The following is a 27,902-nucleotide window of genomic DNA, read 5'->3' as shown; positions in this document are numbered from 1 at the left end:
TCAGGGAGAATCAGGTGGCAGCCATCTGCGTGTATGGCTGTGCATACGAGTGCAAGGAAAGAGTGGATTGTTAGAGAGAGAGAGGTGTTGATTCATGGATGCAGTCACATTAGACCTCGAATTGAAGCCAACATTGTAGAAAATAGAAAGATGACAGATAGTTAAATGGCTCCATAAAATACAGATGGAAATGGAATGTTATGCTTTTAACATTTAATCTGAGCATTTTCTTATAAGACCGCACTCAAAGGCTGTTTTGTATAACTCAGCACTGAAGTTATGGTGTGTGGCTGCCTATAGAGATTATACCCCGGTGTGTGGCTGCCTATAGAGGTTATCTCCAGGTGTGTGGCTGCCTATAGAGGTTATCCCCAGGTGTGTGGCTGCCTATAGAGGTTATCCCCAGGTGTGTGGCTGCCTATAGAGGTTATCCCCAGGTGTGTGGCTGCCTATAGAGGTTATCCCCAGGTGTGTGGCTGCCTATAGAGGTTATCCCCAGGTGTGTGGCTGCCTATAGAGGTTATCTCCAGGTGTGTGGCTGCCTATAGAGGTTATCCCCAGGTGTGTGGCTGCCTATAGAGGTTATCCCCAGGTGTGTGGCTGCCTATAGAGGTTATCCCCAGGTGTGTGGCTGCCTATAGAGGTTATCCCCAGGTGTGTGGCTGCCTATAGAGGTTATCCCCAGGTGTGTGGCTGCCTATAGAGGTTATCCCCAGGTGTGTGGCTGCCTATAGAGGTTATCCCCAGGTGTGTGGCTGCCTATAGAGGTTATCCCCAGGTGTGTGGCTGCCTATAGAGGTTATCCCCAGGTGTGTGGCTGCCTATTGAGGTTATCCCCCGGTGTGTGGCTGCCTATAGAGGTTATCCCCCGGTGTGTGGCTGCCTATAGAGGTTATCCCCAGGTGTGTGGCTGCCTATTGAGGTTATCCCCAGGTGTGTGGCTGCCTATAGAGGTTATCCCCAGGTGTGTGGCTGCCTATTGAGGTTATCCCCAGGTGTGTGGCTGCCTATAAAGGTTATCCCCCGGTGTGTGGCTGCCTATAGAGGTTATCTCCAGGTGTGTGGCTGCCTATAGAGGTTATCTCCAGGTGTGTGGCTGCCTATTGAGGTTATCCCCTGGGGTGTGGCTGCCTATTGAGGTTATCCCCAGGTGTGTGGCTGCCTATAGAGGTTATACCCAGGTGTGTGGCTGCCTATAGAGGTTATCCCCAGGTGTGTGGCTGCCTATAGAGGTTATACCCAGGTGTGTGGCTGCCTATAGAGGTTATCCCCAGGTGTGTGGCTGCCTATAGAGGTTATACCCAGGTGTGTGGCTGCCTATTGAGGTTATCCCCAGGTGTGTGGCTGCCTATAGAGGTTATCTCCAGGTGTGTGGCTGCCTATAGAGGTTATCCCCAGGTGTGTGGCTGCCTATAGAGGTTATCTCCAGGTGTGTGGCTGCCTATAGAGGTTATCCCCAGGTGTGTGGCTGCCTATAGAGGTTATCTCCAGGTGTGTGGCTGCCTATAGAGGTTATCTCCAGGTGTGTGGCTGCCTATAGAGGTTATCTCCAGGTGTGTGGCTGACTATAGAGGTTATCTCCAGGTGTGTGGCTGCCTATTGAGGTTATCCCCTGGGGTGTGGCTGCCTATTGAGGTTATCCCCAGGTGTGTGGCTGCCTATAGAGGTTATACCCAGGTGTGTGGCTGCCTATAGAGGTTATCTACAGGTGTGTGGCTGCCTATAGAGGTTATCCCCAGGTGTGTGGCTGCCTATAGAAATTATCTACAGGTGTGTGGCTGCCTATAGAGATTATCTACAGGTGTGTGGCTGCCTATAGAGGTTATCCCCAGGTGTGTGGCTGCCTATAGAGGTTATCCCCAGGTGTGTGGCTGCCTATAGAGGTTATCTCCAGGTGTGTGGCTGCCTATAGAGGTTATCCCCAGGTGTGTGGCTGCCTATAGAGGTTATCTACAGGTGTGTGGCTGCCTATAGAGGTTATCCCCAGGTGTGTGGCTGCCTATAGAGATTATCTACAGGTGTGTGGCTGCCTATAGAGGTTATCTCCAGGTGTGTGGCTGCCTATAGAGGTTATCTACAGGTGTGTGGCTGCCTATAGAGGTTATCTACAGGTGTGTGGCTGCCTATAGAGGTTATTCCCAGGTGTGTGGCTGCCTATAGAGGTTATCCCCAGGTGTGTGGCTGCCTATAGAGGTTATCTACAGGTGTGTGGCTGCCTATAGAGGTTATCTCCAGGTGTGTGGCTGCCTATAGAGGTTATCTACAGGTGTGTGGCTGCCTATAGAGGTTATCTACAGGTGTGTGGCTGCCTATAGAGGTTATCTCCAGGTGTGTGGCTGCCTATAGAGGTTATCTACAGGTGTGTGGCTGCCTATAGAGGTTATCTACAGGTGTGTGGCTGCCTATAGAGGTTATCTCCAGGTGTGTGGCTGCCTATAGAGGTTATCTCCAGGTGTGTGGCTGCCTATAGAGGTTATCTACAGGTGTGTGGCTGCCTATAGAGGTTATCTCCAGGTGTGTGGCTGCCTATAGAGGTTATCTACAGGTGTGTGGCTGCCTATAGAGGTTATCTACAGGTGTGTGGCTGCCTATAGAGGTTATCCCCAGGTGTGTGGCTGCCTATAGAGGTTATCCCCGGGTGTGTGGCTGCCTACAGAGATTATCTACAGGTGTGTGGCTGCCTATAGAGATAACCCCAGGTGTGTGGCTGCCTATAGAGGTTATCTACAGGTGTGTGGCTGCCTGTAGAGGGTATCCCCAGGTGTGTGGCTGCCTATAGAAATTATCTACAGGTGTGTGGCTGCCTATAGAGATTATCTACAGGTGTGTGGCTGCCTATAGAGGTTATCCCCAGGTGTGTGGCTGCCTATAGAGGTTATCCCCAGGTGTGTGGCTGCCTATAGAGGTTATCTCCAGGTGTGTGGCTGCCTATAGAGGTTATCCCCAGGTGTGTGGCTGCCTATAGAGGTTATCCCCAGGTGTGTGGCTGCCTATAGAGATTATCTACAGGTGTGTGGCTGCCTATAGAGGTTATCTCCAGGTGTGTGGCTGCCTATAGAGGTTATCTACAGGTGTGTGGCTGCCTATAGAGGTTATCTACAGGTGTGTGGCTGCCTATAGAGGTTATTCCCAGGTGTGTGGCTGCCTATAGAGGTTATCCCCAGGTGTGTGGCTGCCTATAGAGGTTATCTACAGGTGTGTGGCTGCCTATAGAGGTTATCCCCAGGTGTGTGGCTGCCTATAGAGGTTATCCCCAGGTGTGTGGCTGCCTATAGAGGTTATCCCCAGGTGTGTGGCTGCCTATAGAGATTATCTACAGGTGTGTGGCTGCCTATAGAGATTATCTACAGGTGTGTGGCTGCCTATAGAGGTTATCTACAGGTGTGTACGTATTGACCTTTTAATGCCTTCGTCACTTAGCTTATATTATTCCCCTAGATAACATAGGTCAGTGTGATGAAATTCTTAAATTGGTAAGCTGCCCTGTTCTGAGAACAGTCAGTAGAGTCAGTCTAAGTGAGTCACTGGGTCATACTGGGTCTCAGATCCGGGGTTCAGTGAGCCTACTGATTCTGTGAGTCAGTGACTCACTGAGACTGACTCTACTGCCTGATGTAGTGACTGACTCAGGAGGTCACACACCTGCCTGATGAAAGCAGAATTCCACATCAGAGACAGCACACAATCACAGAACAACCCTCGCTATTATTCACATACCCACGAACACACACACATGCGGGCACACTTTCATTCTGTATTCCTTCTATATCTCATTCACTCACTCTCACCCCCTTCCACTAACTCGCACACACACACCTTCCTTCCAGCATCCCACCTCCCCTCTCTCTCAATCAATCAATCAATCAATCAATCAAATGTATTTATAATGCCCTTTTTACATCAGCCGATGTCACAAAGTGCTGTACAGAAACCCAGCCTAAAACCCCAAACAGCAAGCAATGCAGATGAGGAAGCACAGTGGCTAGGAAAAACTCCCTAGAAAGGCCAGAACCGAGGAAGAAACCTAGGGAGGAACCAGGCTCTGAGGGGTGACCAGTCCTCTTCTGGCTGTGCCGGGTGGAGATTATAACAGTACATAGCCAAGATGTTCAAACGTTCATAGATGACCAGCAGGGTCAAATAATAATAATCAGAGTGGTTTTAGAGGGTGCAACAGGTCAGCACCTCAGGAGTAAATGTCAGTTGGCTTTTCATAGCCGATCATTCAGAGTTAGAGACAGTAGGTGCAGTAGAGAGAGAGGGTCGAAAACAGCAGGTCCAGGACAAGGTAGCACGTCTGGTGAACAGGTCAGGGTTCCATAGCCGCAGGCAGAACAGTTGAAACTGGAGCAGCAGCACGACCAGTTGGACTGGGGACAGCAAGGAGTCATCAGGCCAGGTAGTCCTGAGGCATGGTTCTAGGGCTCCGGTCCTCAAAGAGAAGAGAAAGAGAAAGAGAGAGAGAGAGAATTAAAGGAAGCATACTTAAATTCACACAGGACACCGGATAACACAGGAGAAATACTACAGATATAACAGACTGACCCTAGCCCCCCGACACAAACTATTGCAGCATAATTATTGGAGGCTGAGACAGGAGGGGTTGGGAGACACTGTGTCCCCGTCTGACTATACCACAGGACAGGGCCAACCAGGCAGGATATAACCTCACCCACTTTGCCAAAGCACAGCCCCCACACCACTAGAGGGATATCTTCAACCACCAACTCAACCACCATCTCACTACCCTGAGACGAGGCCGAGTATAACCCACGAAGATCTCCCACACGGCACGAACCCGAGGGGGGCGCCAACCCGGACAGGAAGATCACGTCAGAGACTCAACCCACTCAAGTGACGCACCCCTCCTAGGGACGGCATGGAAGAGCACCAGTAAGCCAGTGACACAGCCCCTGTAATAGGGTTAGAGGCAGAGAATCCCAGTGGAGAGAGGGGAACCGGCCAGGCAGAGACAGCAAGGGTGGTTTGTCGCTCCAGTGCCTTTCCGTTCACCTTCACACCCCTGGGCCAGACTACACTCAATCATAGGACCTACTGAAGAGATGAGTCTCTCTCACCCTTCCACACACACACATTCCTTCCAGCATCCACCTCCCCAATCCCTCCCTGTCAGCAGGCCTGTAATGAATGTTAGGCATCTCTCTCTCCCTTCCCCAACGCCCCACTTTCCCTCACTCTGTCTGTCTCCCTCTCTACCTATCTTACAGTCCATCTCTCCACTCCTACACTCCCCCTTCCCCATCAGGTTCTATAATGACTGTTAGCTGAACTCCTCTCACTTGACCACCTGACCTTTCACCCTCTCTGTTTCTACCCATCTCTCGCTCCATCCTCCCCTTTCTGTCTCTCTCTCCTCCCTTCCTTCCATCCCTCTTTCCCTCAACCTCTCTGTGGGATTCTAATGAGTTGTAACTCCTTCCCTTACACAAGCGCTTTACCCCCTCTCTATAGAGGTTATCCCTAGGTGTGTGGCTGCCTATAGAGATTATCTACAGGTGTGTGGCTGCCTATAGAGGTTATCTACAGGTGTGTGGCTGCCTATAGAGATTATCTACAGGTGTGTGGCTGCCTATAGAGGTTATCTACAGGTGTGTGGCTGCCTATAGAGATTATCTACAGGTGTGTGGCTGCCTATAGAGATTATCTACAGGTGTGTGGCTGCCTATAGAGGTTATCTCCAGGTGTGTGGCTGCCTATAGAGGTTATCTCCAGGTTTGTGGCTGCCTATAGAGGTTATCTACAGGTGTGTGGCTGCCTATAGAGGTTATCCCCAGGTGTGTGGCTGCCTATAGAGGTTATCTACACGTGTGTGGCTGCCTATAGAGATTATCTACAGGTGTGTGGCTGCCTATAGAGATTATCTACAGGTGTGTGGCTGCCTATAGAGATTATCTACAGGTGTGTGGCTGCCTATAGAGATTATCTACAGGTGTGTGGCTGCCTATAGAGGTTATCTCCAGGTGTGTGGCTGCCTATAGAGGTTATCTACAGGTGTGTGGCTGCCTATAGAGGTTATCTACAGGTGTGTGGCTGCCTATAGAGGTTATTCCCAGGTGTGTGGCTGCCTATAGAGGTTATCCCCAGGTGTGTGGCTGCCTATAGAGGTTATCTACAGGTGTGTGGCTGCCTATAGAGGTTATCCCCAGGTGTGTGGCTGCCTATAGAGGTTATCCCCAGGTGTGTGGCTGCCTATAGAGGTTATCCCCAGGTGTGTGGCTGCCTATAGAGATTATCTACAGGTGTGTGGCTGCCTATAGAGGTTATCTCCAGGTGTGTGGCTGCCTATAGAGGTTATCTACAGGTGTGTGGCTGCCTATAGAGGTTATCTACAGGTGTGTGGCTGCCTATAGAGGTTATTCCCAGGTGTGTGGCTGCCTATAGAGGTTATCCCCAGGTGTGTGGCTGCCTATAGAGGTTATCTACAGGTGTGTGGCTGCCTATAGAGGTTATCCCCAGGTGTGTGGCTGCCTATAGAGGTTATCCCCAGGTGTGTGGCTGCCTATAGAGGTTATCCCCAGGTGTGTGGCTGCCTATAGAGATTATCTACAGGTGTGTGGCTGCCTATAGAGATTATCTACAGGTGTGTGGCTGCCTATAGAGGTTATCTACAGGTGTGTACGTATTGACCTTTTAATGCCTTCGTCACTTAGCTTATATTATTCCCCTAGATAACATAGGTCAGTGTGATGAAATTCTTAAATTGGTAAGCTGCCCTGTTCTGAGAACAGTCAGTAGAGTCAGTCTAAGTGAGTCACTGGGTCATACTGGGTCTCAGATCCGGGGTTCAGTGAGCCTACTGATTCTGTGAGTCAGTGACTCACTGAGACTGACTCTACTGCCTGATGTAGTGACTGACTCAGGAGGTCACACACCTGCCTGATGAAAGCAGAATTCCACATCAGAGACAGCACACAATCACAGAACAACCCTCGCTATTATGCACATACCCACGAACACACACACATGCGGGCACACTTTCATTCTGTATTCCTTCTATATCTCATTCACTCACTCTCACCCCCTTCCACTAACTCGCACACACACACCTTCCTTCCAGCATCCCACCTCCCCTCTCTCTCAATCAATCAATCAATCAATCAATCAATCAAATGTATTTATAATGCCCTTTTTACATCAGCCGATGTCACAAAGTGCTGTACAGAAACCCAGCCTAAAACCCCAAACAGCAAGCAATGCAGATGAGGAAGCACAGTGGCTAGGAAAAACTCCCTAGAAAGGCCAGAACCGAGGAAGAAACCTAGAGAGGAACCAGGCTCTGAGGGGTGACCAGTCCTCTTCTGGCTGTGCCGGGTGGAGATTATAACAGTACATAGCCAAGATGTTCAAACGTTCATAGATGACCAGCAGGGTCAAATAATAATAATCAGAGTGGTTTTAGAGGGTGCAACAGGTCAGCACCTCAGGAGTAAATGTCAGTTGGCTTTTCATAGCCGATCATTCAGAGTTAGAGACAGTAGGTGCAGTAGAGAGAGAGGGTCGAAAACAGCAGGTCCAGGACAAGGTAGCACGTCTGGTGAACAGGTCAGGGTTCCATAGCCGCAGGCAGAACAGTTGAAACTGGAGCAGCAGCACGACCAGTTGGACTGGGGACAGCAAGGAGTCATCAGGCCAGGTAGTCCTGAGGCATGGTTCTAGGGCTCCGGTCCTCAAAGAGAAGAGAAAGAGAAAGAGAGAGAGAGAGAATTAAAGGAAGCATACTTAAATTCACACAGGACACCGGATAACACAGGAGAAATACTACAGATATAACAGACTGACCCTAGCCCCCCGACACAAACTATTGCAGCATAATTATTGGAGGCTGAGACAGGAGGGGTTGGGAGACACTGTGTCCCCGCCTGACTATACCACAGGACAGGGCCAACCAGGCAGGATATAACCTCACCCACTTTGCCAAAGCACAGCCCCCACACCACTAGAGGGATATCTTCAACCACCAACTCAACCACCATCTCACTACCCTGAGACGAGGCCGAGTATAACCCACGAAGATCTCCCACACGGCACGAACCCGAGGGGGGCGCCAACCCGGACAGGAAGATCACGTCAGAGACTCAACCCACTCAAGTGACGCACCCCTCCTAGGGACGGCATGGAAGAGCACCAGTAAGCCAGTGACACAGCCCCTGTAATAGGGTTAGAGGCAGAGAATCCCAGTGGAGAGAGGGGAACCGGCCAGGCAGAGACAGCAAGGGTGGTTTGTCGCTCCAGTGCCTTTCCGTTCACCTTCACACCCCTGGGCCAGACTACACTCAATCATAGGACCTACTGAAGAGATGAGTCTCTCTCACCCTTCCACACACACACATTCCTTCCAGCATCCACCTCCCCAATCCCTCCCTGTCAGCAGGCCTGTAATGAATGTTAGGCATCTCTCTCTCCCTTCCCCAACGCCCCACTTTCCCTCACTCTGTCTGTCTCCCTCTCTACCTATCTTACAGTCCATCTCTCCACTCCTACACTCCCCCTTCCCCATCAGGTTCTATAATGACTGTTAGCTGAACTCCTCTCACTTGACCACCTGACCTTTCACCCTCTCTGTTTCTACCCATCTCTCGCTCCATCCTCCCCTTTCTGTCTCTCTCTCCTCCCTTCCTTCCATCCCTCTTTCCCTCAACCTCTCTGTGGGATTCTAATGAGTTGTAACTCCTTCCCTTACACAAGCGCTTTACCCCCTCTCTATAGAGGTTATCCCCAGGTGTGTGGCTGCCTATAGAGATTATCTACAGGTGTGTGGCTGCCTATAGAGGTTATCTACAGGTGTGTGGCTGCCTATAGAGATTATCTACAGGTGTGTGGCTGCCTATAGAGGTTATCTACAGGTGTGTGGCTGCCTATAGAGATTATCTACAGGTGTGTGGCTGCCTATAGAGATTATCTACAGGTGTGTGGCTGCCTATAGAGGTTATCTACAGGTGTGTGGCTGCCTATAGAGATTATCTACAGGTGTGTGGCTGCCTATAGAGGTTATCTACAGGTGTGTGGCTGCCTATAGAGGTTATCTACAGGTGTGTGGCTGCCTATAGAGGTTATCCCCAGGTGTGTGGCTGCCTATAGAGATTATCTACAGGTGTGTGGCTGCCTATAGAGGTTATCTACAGGTGTGTGGCTGCCTATAGAGGTTATCCCCAGGTGTGTGGCTGCCTATAGAGGTTATCCCCAGGTGTGTGGCTGCCTATAGAGGTTATCTACAGGTGTGTGGCTGCCTATAGAGATTATCTACAGGTGTGTGGCTGCCTATAGAGGTTATCTCCAGGTGTGTGGCTGCCTATAGAGATTATCTACAGGTGTGTGGCTGCCTATAGAGGTTATCTACAGGTGTGTGGCTGCCTATAGAGATTATCTACAGGTGTGTGGCTGCCTATAGAGGTTATCCCCAGGTGTGTGGCTGCCTATAGAGGTTATCCCCAGGTGTGTGGCTGCCTATAGAGGTTATCTCCAGGTGTGTGGCTGCCTATAGAGGTTATCTACAGGTGTGTGGCTGCCTATAGAGATTATCTACAGGTGTGTGGCTGCCTATAGAGGTTATCTCCAGGTGTGTGGCTGCCTATAGAGGTTATCTCCAGGTTTGTGGCTGCCTATAGAGGTTATCTACAGGTGTGTGGCTGCCTATAGAGGTTATCCCCAGGTGTGTGGCTGCCTATAGAGATTATCTACAGGTGTGTGGCTGCCTATAGAGGTTATCTCCAGGTGTGTGGCTGCCTATAGAGGTTATCTCCAGGTGTGTGGCTGCCTATAGAGGTTATCTCCAGGTGTGTGGCTGCCTATAGAGGTTATCTACAGGTGTGTGGCTGCCTATAGAGGTTATCTACAGGTGTGTGGCTGCCTATAGAGGTTATTCCCAGGTGTGTGGCTGCCTATAGAGGTTATCCCCAGGTGTGTGGCTGCCTATAGAGGTTATCTACAGGTGTGTGGCTGCCTATAGAGGTTATCCCCAGGTGTGTGGCTGCCTATAGAGGTTATCCCCAGGTGTGTGGCTGCCTATAGAGGTTATCCCCAGGTGTGTGGCTGCCTATAGAGATTATCTACAGGTGTGTGGCTGCCTATAGAGATTATCTACAGGTGTGTGGCTGCCTATAGAGGTTATCTACAGGTGTGTACGTATTGACCTTTTAATGCCTTCGTCACTTAGCTTATATTATTCCCCTAGATAACATAGGTCAGTGTGATGAAATTCTTAAATTGGTAAGCTGCCCTGTTCTGAGAACAGTCAGTAGAGTCAGTCTAAGTGAGTCACTGGGTCATACTGGGTCTCAGATCCGGGGTTCAGTGAGCCTACTGATTCTGTGAGTCAGTGACTCACTGAGACTGACTCTACTGCCTGATGTAGTGACTGACTCAGGAGGTCACACACCTGCCTGATGAAAGCAGAATTCCACATCAGAGACAGCACACAATCACAGAACAACCCTCGCTATTATGCACATACCCACGAACACACACACATGCGGGCACACTTTCATTCTGTATTCCTTCTATATCTCATTCACTCACTCTCACCCCCTTCCACTAACTCGCACACACACACCTTCCTTCCAGCATCCCACCTCCCCTCTCTCTCAATCAATCAATCAATCAATCAAATGTATTTATAATGCCCTTTTTACATCAGCCGATGTCACAAAGTGCTGTACAGAAACCCAGCCTAAAACCCCAAACAGCAAGCAATGCAGATGAGGAAGCACAGTGGCTAGGAAAAACTCCCTAGAAAGGCCAGAACCGAGGAAGAAACCTAGAGAGGAACCAGGCTCTGAGGGGTGACCAGTCCTCTTCTGGCTGTGCCGGGTGGAGATTATAACAGTACATAGCCAAGATGTTCAAACGTTCATAGATGACCAGCAGGGTCAAATAATAATAATCAGAGTGGTTTTAGAGGGTGCAACAGGTCAGCACCTCAGGAGTAAATGTCAGTTGGCTTTTCATAGCCGATCATTCAGAGTTAGAGACAGTAGGTGCAGTAGAGAGAGAGGGTCGAAAACAGCAGGTCCGGGACAAGGTAGCACGTCTGGTGAACAGGTCAGGGTTCCATAGCCGCAGGCAGAACAGTTGAAACTGGAGCAGCAGCACGACCAGTTGGACTGGGGACAGCAAGGAGTCATCAGGCCAGGTAGTCCTGAGGCATGGTTCTAGGGCTCCGGTCCTCAAAGAGAAGAGAAAGAGAAAGAGAGAGAGAGAGAATTAAAGGAAGCATACTTAAATTCACACAGGACACCGGATAACACAGGAGAAATACTACAGATATAACAGACTGACCCTAGCCCCCCGACACAAACTATTGCAGCATAATTATTGGAGGCTGAGACAGGAGGGGTTGGGAGACACTGTGTCCCCGTCTGACTATACCACAGGACAGGGCCAACCAGGCAGGATATAACCTCACCCACTTTGCCAAAGCACAGCCCCCACACCACTAGAGGGATATCTTCAACCACCAACTCAACCACCATCTCACTACCCTGAGACGAGGCCGAGTATAACCCACGAAGATCTCCCACACGGCACGAACCCGAGGGGGGCGCCAACCCGGACAGGAAGATCACGTCAGAGACTCAACCCACTCAAGTGACGCACCCCTCCTAGGGACGGCATGGAAGAGCACCAGTAAGCCAGTGACACAGCCCCTGTAATAGGGTTAGAGGCAGAGAATCCCAGTGGAGAGAGGGGAACCGGCCAGGCAGAGACAGCAAGGGTGGTTTGTCGCTCCAGTGCCTTTCCGTTCACCTTCACACCCCTGGGCCAGACTACACTCAATCATAGGACCTACTGAAGAGATGAGTCTCTCTCACCCTTCCACACACACACATTCCTTCCAGCATCCACCTCCCCAATCCCTCCCTGTCAGCAGGCCTGTAATGAATGTTAGGCATCTCTCTCTCCCTTCCCCAACGCCCCACTTTCCCTCACTCTGTCTGTCTCCCTCTCTACCTATCTTACAGTCCATCTCTCCACTCCTACACTCCCCCTTCCCCATCAGGTTCTATAATGACTGTTAGCTGAACTCCTCTCACTTGACCACCTGACCTTTCACCCTCTCTGTTTCTACCCATCTCTCGCTCCATCCTCCCCTTTCTGTCTCTCTCTCCTCCCTTCCTTCCATCCCTCTTTCCCTCAACCTCTCTGTGGGATTCTAATGAGTTGTAACTCCTTCCCTTACACAAGCGCTTTACCCCCTCTCTCGCTCTCTCCTCTCTCTCCTATCCTCTCTCTCTTGCTCTCTCTCTCTCTATCTCTCGCTGTTTCTCTCTCTCTCTCGCTCTCTCTGTCTCTCTCTCTCTCATAAACCCATGTTGCTGTGGCATCGTAAACCTTGCAATAACAAAGGCCCTAGCCCTGGAGTGTGGAGACAGAAAGAGAAGACTGTAACCATGTTGTTCTTCTCTTCTCACTCCCTTGTTCCTCTCCTCCACTTGACAGGAACAGGCTGCTCCGCTCTCATCGCTTTTTCATCAAGCCCACAGATCAACCAAGGAGAGAGAGTTGACCTCGGTAGAGATGGTGTAATGGGAGGGAGGGAGGGAGGGAGGGAGGGAGGGAGGACTGAAGGAAGGAAGGAGGGAGGGTGGAAGAGATAGGGAGGGAGGGTGAATGCTACAGCTCAACCAAGGAAAGAGTGTTGACCTCAGTAGAGATGGTGTAATGGGAGGGAGGGAGGGAGGGAGGGAGGGAGGGAGGGAGGGAGGGAGGGAGGGAGGGAGGGAGGGACTGAAGGAAGGACTGAAGGAAGGAAGGAGGAAGGGTGGAAGAGATAGGGAGGGAGGGTGAATGCTACAGCTCAACCAAGGAAAGAGTGTTGACCTCAGTAGAGATGGTGTAATGGGAGGGAGGGAGGGAGGGAGGGAGGGAGGGAGGGAGGGAGGGAGGGAGGGAGGGAGGGAGGGAGGGAGGGAGGGAGGGAGGGAGGGCTGAAGGAAGGAAGGAGGGAGGGTGGAAGAGATAGGGAGGGAGGGTGAATGCTACAGCTCAACCAAGGAAAGAGTGTTGACCTCAGTAGAGATGGTGTAACCAGAGAGAAAGGAATGGAGGAGAGGAGCGAGAAGAGAGAAGTGGTTTCATGTACAGAGGGGTAGGGAGGTATAAAGAGAGACTGGGGGAGAGGCATGTGGAGAGGAGAGGAGAATACTTTTTTAATTCAGAGTGTGCACAGGTGGGTGGCTGAGTGCATGTGTATTTTGTTGGATTATGTTTCATATGAGGACAAACAAGATCATACAGCCTGTTCTTAAACTCTAACGAAAATGAGGTATTTCTGTTCTTGTAATTGGCTGAACTGAATCCTCTGTCTTTGTAATGACTATAATAGCTGGAAAACATTATAGTGGAAAGAGCTTCAAAGCATTACAATTAAACACCTGTAAAATAATTGAATTCCTTTAAACAACATACTGCAAACAACCTCGTTTTGACCAGAAATGATTTCCTCTTCTAACCCACTTGGTGACTTTATGAAATTGCATCTAATGCATTAATCAGTATTAATCTGACAATTAAATTACATTAGATTAAATTCAGCGCTCAAGGGTCCGTGTGCAATTCTGTTTCATTCTGATTTAATTTCAGAGCACATTGGCTAAGTTTAGCCTCCGTTCTAGGTCCTTGTTGCACTCTACTTTCTACTTTTCACCAATTCCAAATGGCCCCCCTTCTAATACATCTGAAAGGATAGAATTGTCCAACTAGCAGAGGGCAATGTAGTTATAACCATATTTCAAAAACCTGTCCAATCCCTGCTGACCTTTCAGATTTTCACAAAGGGCATTGGGATAGGAGCTAAGGGACACTTTACAATTGGGAAGTAGTGTTTCATAGGCTCAAGATATGATGAAACGTTTAGAAATGGACAAGGTACTAGCTGAACAACCTTTGGTGCTATTTGATGATGTCACGCATTGTAACTAAGTTGTATATCGTCTCTTCTCAGGTAAGATGTTCAAGTCCGTGGACCTGTCGCTGATCGTTGAGTTTATGCTAATGTTCTACAAGGACAAGCCAATTGATTGGTTGCTGGACCACATCATGTGGGTTAAGGTGTGCAACCCGGAGAAGGATGCGGTAAGTTCAACCTCCCCCATGGTAAACCTACGCCCAGTTGGAAGTAAACCTTTCCTTATATGTTGTGGTAACCACTGTCCTGATACAAGCTGTCGTTCAGACCCAGTCATGTTAGATCAGTGATTACTTCAAGGGAGAGAGAAAATAAAGATATGTTACAGAGTATCCAAGCAGGGAGTTACATGTAAATACTATGACTTTCCAAACTGGTCTCAGTCTCAGAAAATGGTGCAACTCCCACACACTCATACTCTCTTTCTCTCTCCCTCCTCCTCTTTCCCACCTCTCCCCTGCCTGTCACACACAGAAACACTGCGACAGGCAGAAGGCCAACCTGAGAATTCGCTTCAAGCCCTCTCTCTTCCAGCATGTGGGCACCCACTCTTCCCTGGCCGGAAAGATCCAGAAACTCAAGGTATGGAGGTGTGTGTGTGTGTGTGTGTGTGTGTGTGTGTGTGTGTGTGTGTGTGTGTGTGTGTGTGTGTGTGTGTGTGTGTGTGTGTGTGTGTGTGTGTGTGTGTGTGTGTGTGTGTGTGTGTGTGTGTGTGTGTGTGTGTGTGTACACACACACGAGGCTTACTAGCTTCCACTCACTGTGCATGTGTCATATTATCTACTTAAGTCTGTGTATGTTAAAATATTCGTTTTCAAGTCTCTGAGCCCTGCAGTACTGGAATACATTTCAAGTCACCATACAGACTCCAGCTGTAAAGACTTTGTTTAATGTCTCTGATTACTATGTTAAGAGCAATGGATATCAGCCTGAATACTGCTACTGTAGTCTAACCCAGGCTTTTCCAAACTCAGTGCTGGGTGCATGTTTTAGTTTTTGCCCTAGTACTACACAGCTGATTTAAATATCCAACTCAACTTTACATATCCCCAGGACCGAGTTTGGGAAAACCTGGTCTAACCCAATCAATTCACTATTGATCCGCTCGTCCTGGACAAAGGCTTTCTCAATTCAGAGATTCTTTACCAAGCAGGCCAGCTCACCACTCTCTCTCTATACATTAATGCTTACATGTATTTAGCAAATACTCTCATTTGATGAAGAGTATTTTATTTATTATATTGCATTGCTTATTTGAATAGGGATAGGTGCAATTAGAACTATGACACATTCAGCTAGAGTGGGATGAATTGGATGCACTATCACCATCATCATTATCGTAGGAATTTGAATTACAGTTGCAAAGGCCTATAAGCAAGCTGAAAATGTTTTACAATGTTACAAGTCATCTCTCAGAGATTTGTTGTGACATTATCTGGTGTTAGAAATATACTATTCTCTTTTATCATGAAATTGCACATTCTCCATGTGGAATTTCATCATTTTGGCCAACAGTAATGTAGTTACTCTCAACCCCAAAGCCACTTGGAGGAGAGATGAGAGAGTATGACTCACATTCATTTTCAAGTAAATCATGTAAATTGAATAGTTAAAGGATTTAAATGAACATTTAAGTCAGACTTCCAGATCTCAATTCAGAATTCATCCCTGTCTTTAGAACTGCACCCTCAAAGTCAATCTAGAAACCCCTTCATGTCTTCTCCCTAAACCCGCCTCTTTGGGTCTAATTATTCATTCCAGGACAAGGACTTTGGCAAGCAGACCCTGCACAAGGGCCACGCCAACCCGCTGGCGGAGGTGACCACCAGCCTGAAGACGTACCAGCACTTCACCCTGGAGAAGGCCTACCTGGGAGAGGACTTCTTCTGGGCCTTCACCCCTGTGGCTGGGGACTTCATCCGCATCCGCTTCTTCACGCCCGTCCGCATCGAAAGGTGTGTGTGTGTGCTCACATGCTTGGATACACACACATACAGTTGAAGTCGGAAGTTTACGTACAAATTAGCCAAATATATTTAAACTCAGTTTTTCACAATTCAGTTCTGCCCACAAATTTTCTATAGGATTGAGGTCACGGCTTTGTGATGGCCACTCCAATACCTTGACTTTGCTGTCCTTAAGCCATTTTTCCACAACTTTGGAAGTATGCTTGTGGTCATTGTCCATTTGGAAGACCCATTTGCGACCAAGCTTTAACTTCCTGACTGATGTCTTGAGATGTTGCTTCAATATATCCACATCATTTTCCTCCCTCATGATGCCATCTATTTTGTGACGTGCACCAGTCCCTCTTGCAGCAAAGCACCCCCACAACATGATGCTGCCACCCCCGTGCTTCACGGTTGGGATGGTGTTCTTCGGCTTGCAAGACTCCTCCTTTTTCCTCCAAACATAACGATGGTCATTATGGCCAAACAGTTATATTTTTGTTTCATCAGACCAGAGGACATTTCTCCAAAGAGTACGATCTTTGTCCCCATGTGCAGTTGCAAACCGTAGTCTGTCGTTTTTATGGCGGTTTTGGAGCAGTGGCTTATTCCTTGCTAAGCAGCCTTTCAGGTTATGGCGATATAGGACTCGTTTTACTGTAGATATAGATACTTTTGTACCTGTTTCCTCCAGCATCTTCACAAGGTCCTTTGCTGTTGTTCTGGGATTGATTTGCACTTTTCGCACCAAAGTACATTAATCTCTAGAAGACAGAACACGTCTCCTTCCTGAGCGGTAGGACGGCTGCATGGTCCCATGGTGTTTATACTTGCGTACTATTGTTTGTACAGATGAACGTGGTACCTTCAGGCGTTTGGAAATTGCTCCCAAGGCTGAACCAGAATTGTGGAGGTCTACAATTATTTTTCTGATGTCTTGGCTGATTTCTTTAGATTTTCCCATGATGTCAAGCAAAGAGGCACTGAGTTTGAAGGTAGGCCTTGAACTACATCCAAAGGTACACTTCCAATTGACTCAAATAATGTCAATTAGCCTATCAGAATCTTCTAAAGCCATGACATAATTTTATGGAATTTTCCAAGCTGTTTAAAGGCACAGTCAACTTAGTGTATGTAAACTTCTGACTCATTGGAATTGTGATACAGTGAATTATAAGTGAAATAATCTGTCTGTAAACAGTTATTGGAAAAATTAAGTAGATGTCCTAACCGACTTTCCAAGAAATTTGTGGAGTGGTTGAAAGCCAAGTTTTAATGACTCCAACCTAAGTGTATGTAAACTTCCGACTTCAACTGTACATGGCATGCTTGAATACACAAATATACATGGACCCACACACATGCACAAACACACATACACTATGCTAGTGGACAAAGACGATCTCCACACAGATCTTCACACATGTCCCAGACTGTCGCTCTCGCTCTCCCCTCTCTCCCTCTCTCTCTCCCTCTATCTCATCCTCTTGCTCCCCCCTCTCTCTCCCCCTTTCCCTCTCGCTCTCCCCTAGTCCCATGTGAATAATCTGCATACACATTACATAAATATACATACAGTATTTAAACACAAATGTAAATGACTTGCATTTTCAATAGGCATCCAGTCACAGATCACAACAACCACGTTGTTCCTCCATGTCTTCACATTACTATCAGGGCAGATGGTCTATCTGCTTCTGGATCCCTCAAACTGATCATGCCTCTGTAGACACCACTGTCTTCTAATGGTGACGCTGTGTCTCTGTGGTCACCACTGTCTTCTAATGGTGATGCTGTGTCTCTGTGGTCACCACTGTCTTCTAATGGTGATGCTGTGGCTCTGTGGTCACCACTGTCTTCTAATGGTGACGCTGTGTCTCTGTGGTCACCACTGTCTTCTAATGATGATGCTGTGTCTCTGTGGTCACCACTGTCTTCTAATGGTGATGCTGTGTCTCTGTGGTCACCACTGTCTTCTAATGGTGACGCTGTGTCTCTGTGGTCACCACTGTCTTCTAATGGTGACGCTGTGTCTCTGTGGTCACCACTGTCTTCTAATGGTGATGCTGTGTCTCTGTGGTCACCACTGTCTTCTAATGGTGATGCTGTGTCTCTGTGGTCACCACTGTCTTCTAATGGTGACGCTGTGTCTCTGTGGTCACCACTGTCTTCTAATGGTGACGCTGTGTCTCTGTGGTCACCACTGTCTTCTAATGGTGATGCTGTGGCTCTGTGGTCACCACTGTCTTCTAATGGTGACGCTGTGGCTCTGTGGTCACCACTGTCTTCTAATGGTGTCTCTGTGGTCACCACTGTCTTCTAATGGTGACGCTGTGGCTCTGTGGTCACCACTGTCTTCTAATGGTGATGCTGTGGCTCTGTGGTCACCACTGTCTTCTAATGGTGACGCTGTGGCTCTGTGGTCACCACTGTCTTCTAATGGTGACGCTGTGTCTCTGTGGTCACCACTGTCTTCTAGTGGTGACGCTGTGTCTCTGTGGTCATCACTGTCTTCTAATGGTGACGCTGTAGCTCTGTGGTCACCACTGTCTTCTAATGGTGTCTCTGTGGTCACCACTGTCTTCTAATGGTGACGCTGTGTCTCTGTGGTCACCACTGTCTTCTAATGGTGACGCTGTGGCTCTGTGGTCACCACTGTCTTCTAATGGTGTCTCTGTGGTCACCACTGTCTTCTAATGGTGACGCTGTGGCTCTGTGGTCACCACTGTCTTCTAATGGTAACGCTGTGCCTCTGTAGACACCACTGTTTTCTAATGGTGACGCTGTGGCTCTGTGGTCACCACTGTCTTCTAATGGTGACGATGTGGCTCTGTGGTCACCACTGTCTTCTAGTGGTGACGCTGTGTCTCTGTGGTCATCACTGTCTTCTAATGGTGACGCTGTAGCTCTGTGGTCACCACTGTCTTCTAATGGTGTCTCTGTGGTCACCACTGTCTTCTAATGGTGTCTCTGTGGTCACCACTGTCTTCTAATGGTGACGCTGTGGCTCTGTGGTCACCACTGTCTTCTAATGGTAACGCTGTGCCTCTGTAGACACCACTGTTTTCTAATGGTGACGCTGTGGCTCTGTGGTCACCACTGTCTTCTAATGGTGACGATGTGGCTCTGTGGTCACCACTGTCTTCTAGTGGTGACGCTGTGTCTCTGTGGTCATCACTGTCTTCTAATGGTGACGCTGTAGCTCTGTGGTCACCACTGTCTTCTAATGGTGTCTCTGTGGTCACCACTGTCTTCTAATGGTGACGCTGTGGCTCTGTGGTCACCACTGTCTTCTAGTGGTGACGCTGTGTCTCTGTGGTCACCACTGTCTTCTAATGGTGATGTTGTGGCTCTGTGGTCACCAGTGTCTTCTAATGGTGACGCCGTGGCTCTGTGGTCACCAGTGTCTTCTAATGGTGACGCTGTGTCTCTGTGGTCACCACTGTCTTCTAATGGTGACGCTGTGGCTCTGTGGTCACCAGTGTCGCCTCAGTTGCTCTTTTGGGGGGTGTGGTCCAGACTGCTGTTAGGTACTTGGTGGGACATGCATTTGTACAAAGCAAAATGTAGAGGGAGTTTGAACTGGGTGACTGGCTGGCTGGCTGGCTGGCTGGCTGGCTGGCTGGCTGACTGATGATGATGATGATGATCATAAGAGCCTGAGCAATGGAGCAAACGGACCAGCTGTATCCCCACGTTCAAAATAGGGGTGCACCCCCTATTTTTTTCTCTTGAAAATGATAATGATCCATTGGGTAATTTATCATGTTCAATGATTAGTAGTGTTTTGAGCTAGTATATATTAAAATAGATATGGCCATTTTATATATGATATAATAATGAATTGCTTTTAGAACCCTGTCCCCCGTCGCCTCAAGATGAATGGTTTTGACCACTGGACAGTTTTGCTTCACTCACACGCGCCACTGTGTTGGTTCAGTGCAGTTAGAATGCACTAGTTGCACCTCTGGTGTATAAAATGAAAAGGCACCTGCAAAAGAAAATTGTTAATCTATTTTGTTGTGCTGTTGTTACATTTATATCTTTGTTTCATGTCTGATGGTGTTGATTCAATGGTGTTGTTCCATATCTTTTGAGCTGCGTGCACCACGAGCAAATTCATTGTATCGTTTCACTTTGCCTGTTAGAACCATGATGAGCACGGGCATGCTTGATTAGGCTTCGCTGTATCATAGAGTCTGACTCTGAGTAGCCTTCCATCAGTCTACCAAAGGTTGCACCTTAGCAGAAAACTTCAAGTCCGGTAGCTCGAGGCCTGTCAATGAGTAGCTTGCAATTGAGAAATAATCAGTAGGCCTAATATATTATGATTCAATCTGTGAAATATCCCCCGCCCCCATTCTGCATTTTGTCATATTTCTTTTCCCAACAAGTCAAATAGTTAAAATGTTTTGATTCAGTTACAAAAGTAACATTTCTGGGTGAGCCCATATGCAAGCACATCGTGGACGCTTTGCGGTTACATATGGAGCCAAGCTGTGTCTTTATGTGCCTATGTGCCAAATGAAAAAGCACAGGATAATTTGTATTTCGATAAAACAAACAGCTCTGCTTGGCTTGGTAAGTAATATTCACCAAATAAGCCATTTCTAGTCTTTGCATCAAATATGTATGCTGCTGAGACAAGTTAATTTTAAACATTTTCATGGCACCAAAAAAAAGTCCATGTCTGAAGAAAAGTGGGCACCCATAATGATGATGATGATGATGATCGTGGTGGATCAATGTGTGTTGAATATCAAAATGACATCTCCCCATTTGTTATTCTCTATCTCTCTCTCTATCTATCTATCGATCTATCTCTATCTTTCAAGGTATTTCTTCCGTAGCGGGAACATTGAGCACCCAGGGGACAAGCTGTTCAACACCACTGTGGAGGTGCTGCCTTTTGACGTGAGTCTCACCGCTATTTACCCGATTCAATCCCAGCACCTTATTACCATTACATAACCTTTACCATATATTATCTTGCCATATGAGGCTCGCCACAATAAGCCTGATTCATCCTGTCCCAGACGAGAGAGCCCATTTTCTATGCCAGGCTAAATCGTGCCTCCTTGTTATGTATCCAAATAAATTTCACTAGTCAACTCGGGGCTCTATGCGTATTCTGGAAAATAATGCAACTCCGTGGAAAGTCCGCTGACGCGTCGTGGAACACACCTTCCATATTGTTCAATATCCCTTACATATACTGAGTATACCATACACTAGGAACTTTGCCCTCAGAACAGCCTCTATTTGTCAGGCTATGGACTCTACAAGGTGTCGAAAGCATTCTACAGGGATGTATTGTTACATACAGGGTCTCAAGATCATATACTTTCAGAAGATCTCTATTATTTTGTGTTGTTTCTATTGAGAAACAGCCCATTTCCTGGGAAGCCACACTGGATACATCACTCTTCCTCAAGTGGAAAGATATAATTCTATCAAGTGGAAAGACATATGAAGTCAGCTTCCATCTGGTTGACATAGGAGCACATAAGCCACGTTTAAGGGCGAGCACCCACAGTGTTTAAGCCCTAGAGGACACAGAGAAGAGATGAGAAATGACTCAAGACAGAGTGAGGTTCTCTCTCAAAAAAAGAGAGTACAAGAGAGATATTGTGGAGAAAGAAACAGAGAAAAAGAGGACTCCCGGGCGGTGGTAATCAAATCAGTCTCCCGCCGGCCACGGTTTGAGAGCTTTCACCCGGCAGGGTGGCTAGGCGAGGCGGGGATTTCAGATTAGGTTCCGCAAACTGACGCTCGCCGCGACAGATTAATAGCTGGATTTTTTCCCCCCCTCTCTCTCCTCCCTCTCTGTCTATCTCTATTTTATTATTTATTCTCCCTCCTTCACTCATTCAATCTCTCCCTACACCTGACTGTCATTGAGACCCTGTAATGCTGCAAGAGGGTGGAGGTGTTTCTGTTTTTGTTGTTGTTGTTGTTCCTCCTATGGGAAGAATATGAGTAGAAGTGTTAATGATGAGTAGAAGTGTTACATGTCTTTAGAGTCATAACAAGTTATTCTGGTCTTAGAATGGAGAAGAAAGGATTGAGGAAAGAAAGGTAAGGAAAGACAGAGAGAATAAAGACGAGGAAAGATAAGAAGAAAACAAGAAGATGATGGAGAGGGAGGGAGAGAGAGAGAGACGCTGTCAGGTGCAGTTAAACGGCGGGAGGAGGGAAATGTCATATTTTTACAGTGTAGCGTACAGATGTACAGTAGGATCTTAATTTGATCACTGTTGTGTTACTGAGAGTACAGATGAGCTTTGTGACTTACATAAATTCACTGAAAACCCACACTAACACACGGTTATATTAACAGTATTGCACTTTTATGGAGCCTACTTTATGTAGCAAATAGCCTAACCACCGATCAAGCAACATTATGCACTAAACGTTCAAATCCTGTTACTGCAGGATTATTTTGCTGTGACAATATAGGTCAAATTAAGATCCTACATCTGTAATCACTTGTGTGATTGGGCATACATTGATTTATATTTAGAGGACCAACAGAAAGGGAAAATCCTGCCACAAAAGGTCAGCTTGTTTTCCCTCACTCCGTCCTCGTGTCCTTTCTCGATTCATTGCTTTAGATAAGCGAGTCAAACAGATATTTCTCCAACAGTATCAATTGCTATGACCCAGCAGCAACACTAAAGAGTCCCGCTGTATTAACTTTGATGACCCATTGATATCTTTCTCGCTTTTATGTTGTAAGACAAGAGGTCAAAGTTAGGTTGATCTGAGTCCACGACTAGTGCCGTGAGGGGGGTGTGTGTGTGTGTGTGTGTGTGTGTGTGTGTGTGTGTGTGTGTGTGTGTGTGTGTGTGTGTGTGTGTGTGTGTGTGTGTGTGTGTGTGTGTGTGTGTGTGTGTGTGTGTGTGTGTGTGTGTGTGTGTCATTTACTAACTGAATTTGGAGATAAAAGGAGGTCAGTACCAAGGAGTTTGCTGTTCTCAAAGCATTGGTTGATGATGTATACAGTAGATTTTAGCTATGATCTGAGTGCAGATCAAACAGGGTTTCTGCCTGCATTGATCTTGGTTGTGTGTGTGTGTGTGTGTGTGTGTGTGTGTGTGTGTGTGTGTGTGTGTGTGTGTGTGTGTGTGTGTGTGTGTGTGTGTGTGTGTGTGTGTGTGTGTGTGTGTGTGTATTCGGCATGCGTGCAAGCGTATATGTGTTCCTGTGTTGTGTTCCTCACACACCTCTTTCTCTTTCTCCTACAGAATATCCAGTCAGAAAAAGAGGCCTTGAAAGAGGGGAGAGAGAAAACACCAAAATACCACAGAACAGAGGATGGCTTTATCAGAATAGGTGAGTATTTTGCTTTCCGTAGCAAAATTTTTGTTACTGTACCTTCTAATGAAAATGACCCAGAATTAAATTAGTGCCGTGCTACCAAGGACATGTTTCAATAGGTGGTTGTTAGTACTGGGGATGTATTTATCAGAAGTGTTAAGAACTAGTACTGCAGAAAGAATCACCCAAAGCCAAACAAAGGACTCCACTGTCATAAAAATGATGTCATCTTTTTTAGAGATTCCAACACTGTACTCCCTGCCAAAATATCCCTCCAAAATTCTTTCCCTTTTGTTTTCATCCATCCATTCGTCAGTCCCCTTCATCTAACAAAACCTTGTGCCAGATTCTAACCGGTACTGGCAAACAGGAATAGTTCACATGGACTAAGACAGGCCCTGACAAATTACACACGCACAAACACACACACATACACTCATACACAGGCCCCTGACAAATCCATCTCACTCAATTACTGAGGGCTCCAACACATGATTAGCTGCTGCACCATCTAGGACTTTCACAGGAGGACGGGAAGAGTAGATAAGGACTACCTTCACAGTTTTTAGAGGACCTTAGGTGCTCTTTCTGAAATTGCGTGAAGTGCAAGACAAGTGTCGCACCAGTGCGCTTTAAAACGATAGCATGGTACTCATTGAAAATAATTGGATTTAATGACATTACAGTGTTTTATATCATATTGAAAAGGATGGGTTAAATGTAGTTAACATAAGGTAGAAATACGGGTTTGAGCTCAATTCCATTACAATCGAATCGGTGGCAAAGTGTTAGATACACCATCGTTCCTTCCTTAATTAGAGATCTGAGGAGTGGATTTGTTATGCAATAGGGCAGAGACCTTGCTTTCATGTACACTTATCTATCCACTGACATACAGATTGTTGATTAATTCAATGAAGGAAGGAAGGAAGGGAGTAGACAGCGAGTGAGGATGTGTGTTCTGAGTAGTCAAACACATCCCCAGGCCAGTGATTACTGTCTCCGTAACACAGAGACAGGCTTTCATCCCCTTGAAAGAGGTACTCCTTCTGACAGCATATAAATTACTACAAGCACTCCCGCTCATTCATAAATATTTCAAGGGGGAATCAATATCAATCTGGCACAGTAGTTCACGTTTGGACCAAATCAATTAATTGTGCGATATTGCTATCAAATGTTCACCAGGTTCTTCTCCCTCCAGCTCTACTTTCAGGCATAGTGTAACCTAAACCATAGAACTCACTCTATCACTGTGTAACAAGATTGATATGAGAGAGAATTCATTGTGTATTGTTAGCATTTCAGTAGTAGATCAACAAAGAAAGCATAGCAAGCTGAACGCATGTTATGGTCATATTTGATACCACCGCCTTGCCTTGAACCAATTGAAATGTCAACACAACATATCTTGTATCGAATGTGCTCTCTGTTAGAATTTAGGAGCCCATGCAGTATTTATTGAGGAACAAATGAAATACAATGCTTCATCATGACTACAGTGTTTATTGACAAAGTCAATAGATCCTTTTTCAGTACACGATGCACAGATGCATGCGACTCTTGGCTGCAGTAAGCAAGCCATCGCCATCTGTTCCCATTCAACATAGCTTAGATTTACATTTTTATTACTTCTAAATAAAATAACCTTTTGGGATTCTCGTACGCTTACAATTATGTTTTGATTCTTGCCTGAACAGTCGCTAAGATTCTGTTTGGTTGTGATCTCTGTATCCAAAATAACTATTTTGGATACAGCAGTTGTTTGCTAGAATGCTAATGCTCATTGATATACTGTAGCCTGTAGCAAAAGCTAGCCAAAGAGCCACTTTACTGGTTGAAGTTGAAGTGTTTTTTAAGTATAATGCAGCTGATTTGCGATGATGACACAAACATTATATTAAGCAGGACATTCATACGAACTTTAAAATCCAATTATAATCCAATTACAATCCATAAGCAACATGTAAATAGAGGCTTTTTTGGCCAGTTGCTGGCATTCTATAAGAATTCCCCCTTGTTCTGCCACCAGCTTGCACGCATCGCCCTCGTGCGACAATGTTTGTAAACACAGAAAGAGGTCTATAGATGTCCAGCCACAGTCTATTGGTTATGTTGGTCTGATATATCGATCCTCTCTCTCTCTCTGACCTCTAGGAGTGTTCCATAATGGGATCGCCGAGGGGGAGGTGGATCCCACATTCGGGCCCCTGGAAGCCCTTCGTCTCTCTGTGATCACAGACTGCCCCGTCTGGGTCATCCTGAGCGAGGTAAGCCGGCCCAGCCATCACCCGTTCACCACAGAGCCTTGGAAGCCTTGTCTTATAAAGAATCCCTTGTATTTTAGGCAACTTAAAGTGATAGTTCACTGAAAAAATCTAAGTTGGTCAGATGTTTTCAGGCTTCAAAGTGGTCTAATGTAAAGTAGAATATATACCTCAAACAGATAGATGTATACGATTTTGTCTCAAATGCTATTCCTCTTGCACTTCAGATATTCATCAAGAAAGCAGAGTGAATGTCAACACCCCGCAGCAATACCTCAGTCATCCGTTCGACTGTTCGACAGAGGAACGTAGCCTTTGAAAGCTATACTCATTCCCTGGCTTTTGGCAATTAGTTTCTCGAGCGTAGTCGGAGTGCGCCATCTGTTGGCGAGATCTTGCCATCGCAGGGTCCTTCTGAGACTGTCAACTCAATCCACGGTTGACAGACCGTGTGGGAAGATCTTCCCAGACACGCGTAATCGGAGAACGCGCCCTGCGTGGACGACACACAGCTGTATTTAGGAAACTGTATTTATGTGTACATAAAGGTTTATGTTTTAAATAACTGTAATTACACTGGTAATTGTCAAATAGCTCGCAAGATTGTTTAGCTCCTTTTGATGACATTATGACAATGAAATGTTGCTGCTTCGGAATCAAAGACTTGGCCTACAACGTCACCAAGATACAGGTATGTCTGAATTGTGCAACTTCAATAACTGATAATCATGTTTGACAAATGTTATTGGTTTTACCCAAATGTATTCCTAATAGGCAGAATCTACCGCACACTCATAGCTGATTTGTGAAGGTGCTGGAGGCAAAAGGCAAAACTGGAGAAACAGGAAATAGTCTCCGCACACAAAAATGTATTTAATTGTGGCTGAGCTTTCGGGCAGTCGATCAAATGTATTCATAAAATACCTATGTATGTGGATATAGGCCTAATATGCATATTTATGTCACACAATCATATGAATGATCTCTATTATGTGTGTTGATATGTATTTACAGTGAGTGTCCACAAAAGTCAGTCAGAAAAGTAGCCTAGGCCTATACAGTGTAGAAGGAAATAGAACTTTAGCCAGAAAGTACACACATGTCTAATGTTTGAATAAAATATCTTTATATGGTCAATTCTAAAGCCAGAAGTCAATATAGGCACATTATGATTATGGTTCCAACATCTGTTTGAGATTTATTTCATGAACCATCTTCCCTAACATTGTTTTTTCCCCTTCTCCGCCTATCAATTTGCCTTAATGTGACATGAAGTTAACCAGGTTGTGGGGATAAATCAATGTAAGGCAAGGCCAGACACAAGCTACTCAATTGCATTAGCTAGGGAACTGGAAAAGACAGCGGCCTCAATAATACAGGAAACATTTCTCATTTACAGGAAGCATATCTGTTGGATTTTCTCTGTCCGCCACATATCAGATACACAAGGTTAGTTGTAATCCAAGGAGCCACATATCAGATACACACATGGAGTAATTGTCTGGACTAGTCGGATGTAAGAGAAATATGTAGCTCTAATCAATGCATGAAGAATCATCTTTACTTCTCAGTAGAATCTATGTTTCTCATAATGACCATGAAGAAGTCAAGGAAGGAGGTCTCATGAGAGAGTGAAACTCCAATATGACAACCCCTCTTGTTCCACATGTTCTGCACTACTACTATAATGAATTGATGGTGGAATTTATTAAAGTACTATAATTGTCCTGACACCAGACTTATACATCTTCCAAATAGGCTCTGTGACGGCAAGGGCCAAACTCAAGTTCTATGTATTACTAGATGCAAAGTATTTTGCAGTTAAAGGGACACATTCATTTGCTTTTGCATACTTGGATCCAAAAACCATTCCTTTATCAGAGCCCAACCGAAAAACCATTGAAAGCCCTTGATCGAAATCTAAAGTGTTGTCGGCACAGAACAGGAGTATGGGATTTCAGCCAATACAAGTGTACTGAAAGAGAAATTAAACTTGGGGACTTAAATCAGAAGTGAGGCCGCTTTTCTATCGAATACAGAATGCAACATTGATTCTGCTCAATGTTAACACAGTTCCTCAGCAACAACTGACCTAAACTTGTTTTCCATTTATTGGGGTGTGTACTCCAGTAAACAGGCTGTTTTAGGAGCCCCTTCGTTGCTATCGGTATGGCCACAATACAGTAGCAGGTGCGTGGGTGCATTAAGTCAATGTAGGGCTATGGATAGAAAAATCTGGACTGTACCCAATGAGCAAAGAAGGAGAAAGAGTTTTCTTTTCTTGTAAGGTGCACTGGAATGCTTTGCTATTATATGTTGTATTTTGTATCATTTAGATAAAATATATTTAATGATGTTATCTATCCATTCTGTGAATTGTAATAAAGACGGAATTTCAATTGACATGGGTTTGTTTTTGTTTCAAGTTATTTGCTCTGGTCA

The 27,902-nt window shown here is 46.4% G+C and overlaps 1 protein-coding gene across 1 annotated transcript in view; it reads left to right on the top strand.

Annotated features, from left to right (window-relative positions):
• Window positions 1-27,863, top strand: part of LOC139574427 (alpha-1,3-mannosyl-glycoprotein 4-beta-N-acetylglucosaminyltransferase B) — a 178,337-nt gene extending 150,474 nt beyond the window's left edge. Inside the window, exons 9-15 of the mRNA XM_071398984.1 lie at window positions 13,961-14,091; window positions 14,399-14,506; window positions 15,686-15,879; window positions 20,709-20,787; window positions 23,121-23,208; window positions 25,351-25,463; window positions 25,688-27,863. Coding sequence (XP_071255085.1) covers window positions 13,961-14,091; window positions 14,399-14,506; window positions 15,686-15,879; window positions 20,709-20,787; window positions 23,121-23,208; window positions 25,351-25,463; window positions 25,688-25,711 — 737 coding nt within the window. The 3' untranslated portion in view covers window positions 25,712-27,863. The remainder of the gene's footprint in view (window positions 1-13,960; window positions 14,092-14,398; window positions 14,507-15,685; window positions 15,880-20,708; window positions 20,788-23,120; window positions 23,209-25,350; window positions 25,464-25,687) is intronic.
• The last annotated feature ends 39 nt before the right edge of the window (window positions 27,864-27,902 follow it).

This window comes from Salvelinus alpinus, chromosome 4, assembly GCF_045679555.1.
Source record: "Salvelinus alpinus chromosome 4, SLU_Salpinus.1, whole genome shotgun sequence".
In the NCBI taxonomy this organism is placed as follows: domain Eukaryota; kingdom Metazoa; phylum Chordata; class Actinopteri; order Salmoniformes; family Salmonidae; genus Salvelinus; species Salvelinus alpinus.
Note: the sequence above shows the minus strand (reverse complement) of the source record. Positions and strands in the feature narration are given on the sequence as shown.